Below are 8,335 nucleotides of genomic sequence, written 5' to 3' on the forward strand. Positions count from 1 at the left end.
TTCTCTATTTGATCTACAATTGAATCCATCTCTGGATTCTCCACACACTCTCCCGGATCTTCTTCTTATTCTTCAGGATCTTCTGAATCCTCCTCAGATTGATCTGGAACCTCCTCTGGATCTTCAGGATCTTTTGAATCCTCCCCAGATTCATCTAGATCCTCCTCTGGATCTTCAGGACCCCAATAGAAATGAAGTAATTGTCTGCACATCTTTGAATATGAGATGTGCCCATCATAATCATCCCAAAGTTGGAATGCTATCTGCCTAAGATTTTCTGGCAGTGAATAGATCAGAGCCCATCTTCTGTATATGTCTTGGACTAGAAACTCTTCTCGCTCGAGTTTCCAGAACAACCGATCGAGCCGACTAATAAGTCATCCGACTCCTTGAACCGGGTCAAAATCAAGCTACTTAATCTCCTCCCAAAGCTCATGTTGTCGTAAATTACGACTAGCCATCTCAAAAATTAAAATTAAATAAGTCAGTATAAAACCAACTAACTAGTACAAAATCATCTTAATTCAATTTATACAGGCATAATACCAACATAATAAATCAAGAAGAACAAATCTTCTCGATTTTCAGGAGTCTAAGTTGACTGACTCATTGGATCGATTGATTAGGAATCCAGATCCTAAGCTTGGTCCATTATCTACAATTAAAACTGATCTAATTGGATAGGGATTTTTGTACCTATGTTTTATTACTGTTTGATCTAAGTCCATTTCAGCAATTTCAGACTTATTGATCAAACTCAGGTCCGTTTGATCAAACCAATGTCCATTGGTTTAAATCTGACCAACTAGAACAAATCTAATCATTTAATCATATTGGGTCTAAACCAAATTGATTCAGGTTTGGATCAAATTGGTTCGGCTAAACCAACTAATGGTTTAAATCTGAACCAGGTCTAAGTGGACCAAAATTGATCTGATTAAACCAACTTGGTGGGTCTGCTTTCGGCGTCGGCAACTGTGGCAGATCGTGACATGGACACGATCTTGCCCTGTGTTGGCAGCAGGTGATAGGGTACACTCCATCGGAGAATTTAGTTTTTTTTTTGCAGCGAACAATAACAAAGGGACAACGATTTCAATAAGAGATTTATCAAGCGAGAGATAAGTTTTATGGATTTCTCATGCATTTAGAACTAACACAGCTCTTATACCATTGTTGATTTTCTAAATACATGAATTAAAACGAATTAAAGACTTACAACTATCTCCCGTAGATATGCAATCAGTGATGGCTGAATGTAATCTTCGAACTTGCTGGACTTGCTGTTGGAAGAGCGATCACAAAGTCGGAAAGCTCTCCACAATTCCACGTACCAAATCCCACCGCCTCAGATGTTTTCCTTCCTCTCTCTTTCTCCACAATCTTCATTGTCGTTTTTGTTGAATGATTCTTAGATGCACCCTTTATAAAGAGAAATAACCTAGGGGTATAATGGATATTTTCTATTAAGAGTAGTGGGCAACGTAGACATGTTCCTACATTCCCATTTTCTACATAATTATACAATTATATTTGATAATTTGAACCAAATACATCCTCAAGGTAGATATGCAATTTACTAGTGGTGGGATGACATTTGATTAAAAAAACCATCCTTTTATGATTATTGTCCAAAAATTTAAATAACTTACTACTACACTTTGGAGCAAGTATATTTCTCTTAGGACTATGATGTCGCAGTAGAACATTCAAATTATCATCTAGATATCCACGGTTTAATCTCCAACTATAACGTATTTATAAAACAAATTTCTTTAAATGAGGGACACAATCAAAGGAGATTGAATTCTTAGATTGGCGTTCGCACTCACTTCTTGATTTAGTTGGTGGAAAAATTCTGTAAGACTAAGTTGGGGGTCATCCTTAGATACAGTTAATAAGACTAACTAGGCTTTTTTTAGCGAGTACATTTGAACTAATTTAGTTCTGCTATTTTCCCTATAATAACGAACTACAATTCGAACATAACAAATGACAAAGCAGACATACATACCCTCGTCAGTTTATGGAGTTCTGCGAGATTGACGAGTGGAATAAGCTTCAGGTAGCGATCGATCTCTACCTCTGCAGTCCTGAACTGACGCTCAATCTTCCACCCCATTATAAAAAGATAAGGAAAGCTGCGTTCTTGGCAACTCCTGACGAGGAGGTACGACCTCCTTAGTGCATCCTCCAGCCGCTGCAATGGCGCCCTCGTCACAGGGGTTGCATTGAATTCCGACAGATTGAGCGGATCTATGAGGGCACAGACCATTTGTACGTAATCCGAGAAAACCTTGCACTTGGTTTTATGCATTCGTGCGTTAGCGGCGGCTGTCACGATTAGGGAGATGAGGCTCACGGCATCGAGTCCCAGTAGCTGCGCAACGCTAGCAGCGTCCCCTATTGGTCCCCATGGCGACGCCATTAACGTGCCCCCACTTCCACAATCTGATTGAGAAGCAGGGAAAAGGAGGAAATTTCATTATCTTTATTCATCCACTTTTATTCATCAGGTTTTGCTTGTTTCTCATCACCCCTTTTCCCATTTTCACCCAATCGAAGACAAACAAAATAGAGGATTCAAATGAAATTGAATCCTCTGCTTTCCTTAGAGAACAGAATAGAGAAAAGATTTGGATAGTATAGTTCATGGTACCTGGGATTGTCGGTTAAATTCTGACGGTGACGGCGGCGTAGTTGCGCTTCCACGCTGCTCCGAATGCGTCTAAAACTTCAGGACAAAGGATCTGTACAAACACAATGAGATGGCGAAGAAGACGACCAATTAGCGTTGACTTCCTTATAAACAATACAAACTAACAAAACTCTGTTAAATGAATGATACGTCGTAACTACTTCATGGTATTATATTCCATATTTAGTATTCATCGTCAATTTAATTAAAATTATATTAGACCAAGACTACTCTACAAAGTACCTTATTTTATGTATGGTGATGGAAGGAGGACTACACAACATGACCTCCTTATTTTTGATGGGGAAAGGTTCTTTGGTTGGAAGTCTTGTATGGATTACTTTGTGCAAATTTACCGATTTTGGTGATACGATTGATCGATTAATTTTAGGGATGATGGATCTAATCCATAGAGATATCTAGAATAATTGTATATATAAAATTAATTTTTAAAAATACAACTATATATTTCAATTGGGACGTTTGGATCAATTTTAGGTACTCCGACAATACAATTGCGGACTGTTTCGTAGTGAATGGTCCCTAAACCTTAAACCCTATACCTTCAAACCTTTGGGAGGCCCATCTAGGCCCAAATTTCTCAATTACTAGCCCATAAGGTCTTTCTCTTAAGTAACACATGTTCACTACTAAAAGATATCAACTGAAGGCTCATTGATTCGCTTGGCCCACTAGCATATTATCTCATTAATGCCACGCAAAAGCCTGTCAGCAGATCCCTGAGGCGTATGTTTGCAATCCATACTGAATACATCCCTACCATCCCTATGAGGGGACTGTCATGTACCGTTGAGGTATGGGAGTAGACAAGTTATGTGAGAAGTTACATTGTCATGATGAAACACCTCATTACTTGGGCCAAAGGTAAGGGTGCTCTTCTCCATGCGCAGGTAAACTCTAACATTTTCACTATTCATCACCACTGTTTCTTCTGTTAGTCAGATTTAGCCTCGAACTTATTGAGCATCTGAGTGACTATGCCGGAGACACCTCGATGGCTCGTCTACTAACATTTTCCTCTCCCCTTGTCTTCTTTGACGTGGCCGGCTAGCCCGAAGAAGCTTTAGAGCTTTCTAGTTCAAGGTCTTCTTGCAGTTATCGTGCATGCCACTTCATCAGCGATACATCTTCATAGATTTTAGACAAGAATAAATTTGGCATTGTCTGTGGGAACTACATCTGGTTCTGAAATGCGAACACGGAAGATGTTGGAAAATGTACAACCCTCACCTTATCGTAAGAAGATCTAGACCTACTGGTAGTGGAGAAAGCACAAGTACTAGCACAGTAACAACAAGTGACCAAGCTCCCTCTATCAAATGCCCTCATGTTGTCAGTGACAAGACCCCACCCAACAGACCAAAGGATGAGGTCAAAGAGGCCGATCGACTTTCCCCGTGCCTTCTGTTGGCGTAGCAGGACCGACAAGAGGGGGTGAATTGCCTATCAAAAAAATAAATCCCTTTCTCAATCCTTTGATTAGATTAGACTAGCACAATAATAATAAAGATTTAATTGAACAACTAAATAAAAAAAAGTAAGGGGGCAATTTTATTTATTTGGTTACAACCTAGGTGGTTGTTAATCCAAGGTGTTGAAGAAAGTTCCACTAGAATTCTCCTTTGTTGCAGGCGGAGAAGCCTCTTACAAAAGTAGATAGCTTAAAAGTAAAGACTAGAAAAATGTACAATACTTATTATTCAAGTTGTTGAATATTTCTTAGCTCTAGGGGTCTTTTTATAGCTCCTGGAAAATCTCATCTGTGGGTGGAAGGCGCCTTCAAAAGGGTTCCAGTCACCTTCAAGTGGATAAAGTTTTATCCACAATGTTAGTATTAGCCCTAGTACCAATATGAGATGATTGTAAAGTGTTCCTTTTGTATCATATTTCATTATTAATAAAGGTGAAGTTGATTATTATATTTATTTCAATTTAGTGCCGAATGAATAAGTATAATAATGTCCTAGAGTAGGAAGTTCTAATCTACAACATATCAATTGGTTGAATTGATAGTGAGATATTGTAGATAGACATAGAACACTACTCTTAACTATTCCTAGTCAAGCATTAATATGCAAGGACAATATTAATGCGTTGAGACTAGCATGTAGATCAACGGATGACTTAATCTCACAAGTCATGGATATGAGATACCAGGTTGACACATGGGTATATATTAGAGAATATATACTGAATGACCCGCCATGAGAATGTTTCATGGATCGTTATATGAGTATCATAAACATTCTCATGTGACTATTAGTATGAATAGTCCTTAGACCTGAAGTCATTACGGTTCCCTACATAAAGAGTTGTATACTTTGGTATCGTCAAACGTCACCCGTAACAGGGTGAACTATAAAGTCGATCACTGGGTATGCAATAAGTTATGCGGAGGGATGTGAGTGATGTAGATGAGATCTATCTCTTCCATATGACGGAAGTGATATCTATGAGCCCCTTGATTAGTAGGACACAAGAATGCATGACCATGCTTAAATGAGTCAATATGCGATATTGAGCTTATTTAATTGAGTGTGTCTGCTTAGAGATCAAGAAACATAAAGATTGATAAGAGGATGACACGGTCTATGCTTCATTGATCAATCTAGATATCGAGGATAGAAGGATTGAGTCATACAAGATAATAGCCAGGGAAAGGTTAAGTCGGATCTCGACATTCTTGTCACTTGGGTAGCAATGATGCCTTGCTAGATGCCACTCATTGCTTATGTATTTAAATGTTGATTTGGATACATTACCAACGTTACGAGAACCTATTGGGTCACACACAAAGAACAAGTCAATGGAGATAGATTCATATGATGAATCATTAGATTAAGTCTAATTCAAATTGGACTCATTGAGTAAGACTCAATTAAATCCAACTATTGGATTGAGTCCAATTCAAATTAGACTCATTGAATCAATTGGATTAATGATTAATGAGTTGAACTCATTATATGATTTCATGAATTATTTGATGATTAATGAGTTGGACTCATTATATGATTTCATGAATTAATTAATGAATAATGAGTTGGACTCATTATATGATTTCATGAAATTTGAATTCATGAAGAAAAAGGAGTGTATAACTTGAGTTACTCATGCATTGGATGAAGAGTGAACAATTTGAATTGCTCATGCATTGCATGCATTGGATGCATTAAATTCATTGGATGAAGAGTGAACCATTTGAATTGCACATGCATTGGATTCATTGGATGAAGACAAATATTAATGTCAATCAAGACAATTGATATTAAGGCATGAGGCAACTTCATGAATCTATAAAAAGGGGTTTTTGGATTCATTTTCATGATGAGTTTTTGGTGCTCTAGCTCTTCTTCCTCCTCCTCTCTTCCACTTGGCCAAAACCTCCAAGAAAGGTTGCTAGCATAACCTTTGGTTGTTTCATTCTCCACCTTGTGAGTTTGTGAGACAAACGAGACTTGTTCGTGTGAATACCATAGAGGCACGACCACTTGATTGCGCTAAGATCCGCATCTAAAGAAATGTTGGAATCGAGATTGCGAAGGGCACGCAACAAAGGTATAACTTTCTCATGTAGATAATTAATACTTAGTATATGGTTTCCTTTCGCATTGATCTATTGGAAAGGAACTAGATGTTTTCCACTGCTCTTTCGCTTATTTAGCGGCCTAGTTCCTTACAGTGGTATCAGAGCCACTTGCGAAGGCATATACTAAGTTATAGTAGAATTTCATATGTAATATAGAAATTGCATGACATGCTTATTATAGTTTGCATGATTATGATCAAATTTCGGCCAAGAGGTTTTTAGCGAAATCATCATGGCGTTATGGCTCATAATTAGTTGTTTAAATCATAGTAAATTTTGTCATAATAGATTGAGAATGTTATATGACATGGTGCATGGTTATGACCCTTAAACCCCGATATGATTGGATGTGTGTGTTGTAATTCATAATACGGTCTGCGTGTCGTGCCTCTCCTCTTTTATTCTAGTTGTAAATTTCTACCCTCAAATGTAACTCGAGTTTCTCTTTAGACTTTGTAATATACAAATTAGAGAAGAATAAGTCTACTTGACGACGGTGAAAAGGGAGAAGGATAACAGCACATGACGACCAAGGAAGCACTTGGAGAAGATGCTTTTGCCTAGGTTGACCTTTTAATCTTCTCATTGGCTTGAGAGGGTCATAGAAAATGGGGCCATAACCATGTCACAATTTTTATGCATATATGTGATGTATGCCATGATATGCTATGATTTTGTGTGATGCATATGTAGTTTAATCATGATTAGGTCTATTAAATATGCCTACCAAAGTTTAGTACTCACTACTAGCTCGATCAATTGTAATCAGGTTTTGCCAAAGCAAAGTGACTCGATTTATCTTGCTAGAGTGTGAAGGACAATTGTGATGTCCGACTACTAAAACTTTGGGTGTGACTTAACTAAGTTAAGAACTTAGAGGTATATCCATATAATGAAATTCAAGATTATACTAGTCTTGGGTGATTAGCCAAAGCTAACTCAAGATGAGTTATAATGTGAATTTCATAAGATGGCAAATGAACAAATAGTCTTATTCACACAATGATACAAGAGTTACATATGATGTAATTGGTAAATGTTGCCTATCTAAATTATACTAAGTCTTGGGCGATTAGCCAAAGATAACTCAAGATGTGGTATAATACGGATCTTATCCCATATAAATGTTATCGTGATTGGATTTGGAGCTAGTAGTGTGGGTAAAACCATATCCATGACTTGCTTCTACCAAAGCTTTATAATTTAGTGGGAGAATCATTTAATTAAAGGCCTAGTTAAATGATCAAAATATGATATTTATTTCTACATTTTATTGTTGTAGATCACCATGTCGTCAAATATGTCAAATACTCTTTCTCTGCGATCTATCATTGATAAGGACAAGCTCAATAGAACTAACTTCCTAGACTGGTACAGAAGCTTGAGAATAGTACTCAAGCAAGAACGAAAACTGTACGTCCTAGAGCATCCCATTCTTGAAGCACCCCCTGCTACTGCCATTAGAGATGATAGGGATGCTTACAAGAAATATTAGATGTGTCATGCCTTATGCTCGCCACCATGAACTCTGAGCTTTAGAAGCAACATGAGAACATGGATGCCTATGATATGGTTGAACACCTTAGACAACTATATCAAGGACAAGCAAGGCATGAGAGATTTGAGATCTCAAAAGCTCTATTTCAATGCAAAATGCAAGAAGGAAGTCTTGTAGGGTCTTATGTGCTCAAGATGATCGGGTATGTGGAGAATTTACAAAGGTTGGGATTCCCACTAGGCCAAGAATTGGCCACTGACCTAATTTTGCAATCATTGCCCGACAGCTATAGTCAATTTGTCATGAACTATAACATGAATGAAATTGACAAACCATTGCCTGAGATGTTGATCATGTTGAGAACTGCTGAACTCAACCTTAAGAAGGCAAAGCCTAGCACCATTTTAATGGTGCCAAAGGGCAAAGGAAAATGGAAGCCCAAAGGTAGGGATAAAACCCAAACCAAAGGCAAGGGCAAGACTCATGCACTGAAACCCAAAGGCGGGGTGGTTAAGGAAGGAACCTGCTTCCA

General features: G+C 37.9%; 1 protein-coding gene across 1 annotated transcript; it reads right to left on the reverse strand.

The window, feature by feature from the left end:
* Positions 1-1,950: 1,950 nt before the first annotated feature.
* On the reverse strand, positions 1,951-2,428 carry LOC122050584 (cell number regulator 13-like). The gene is made up of 2 exons (XM_042611481.1): positions 2,015-2,428; positions 1,951-1,959 (listed from the first exon to the last, which is right to left on the reverse strand). Exons 1-2 carry the CDS (start codon positions 2,426-2,428, stop codon positions 1,951-1,953), a joined length of 423 nt encoding a protein of 140 aa, XP_042467415.1.
* Positions 2,429-8,335: the final 5,907 nt, after the last annotated feature.

The sequence above is a fragment of the Zingiber officinale genome, chromosome 3A (assembly GCF_018446385.1).
Source record: "Zingiber officinale cultivar Zhangliang chromosome 3A, Zo_v1.1, whole genome shotgun sequence".
NCBI classification, from domain to species: Eukaryota; Viridiplantae; Streptophyta; class Magnoliopsida; order Zingiberales; family Zingiberaceae; genus Zingiber; species Zingiber officinale.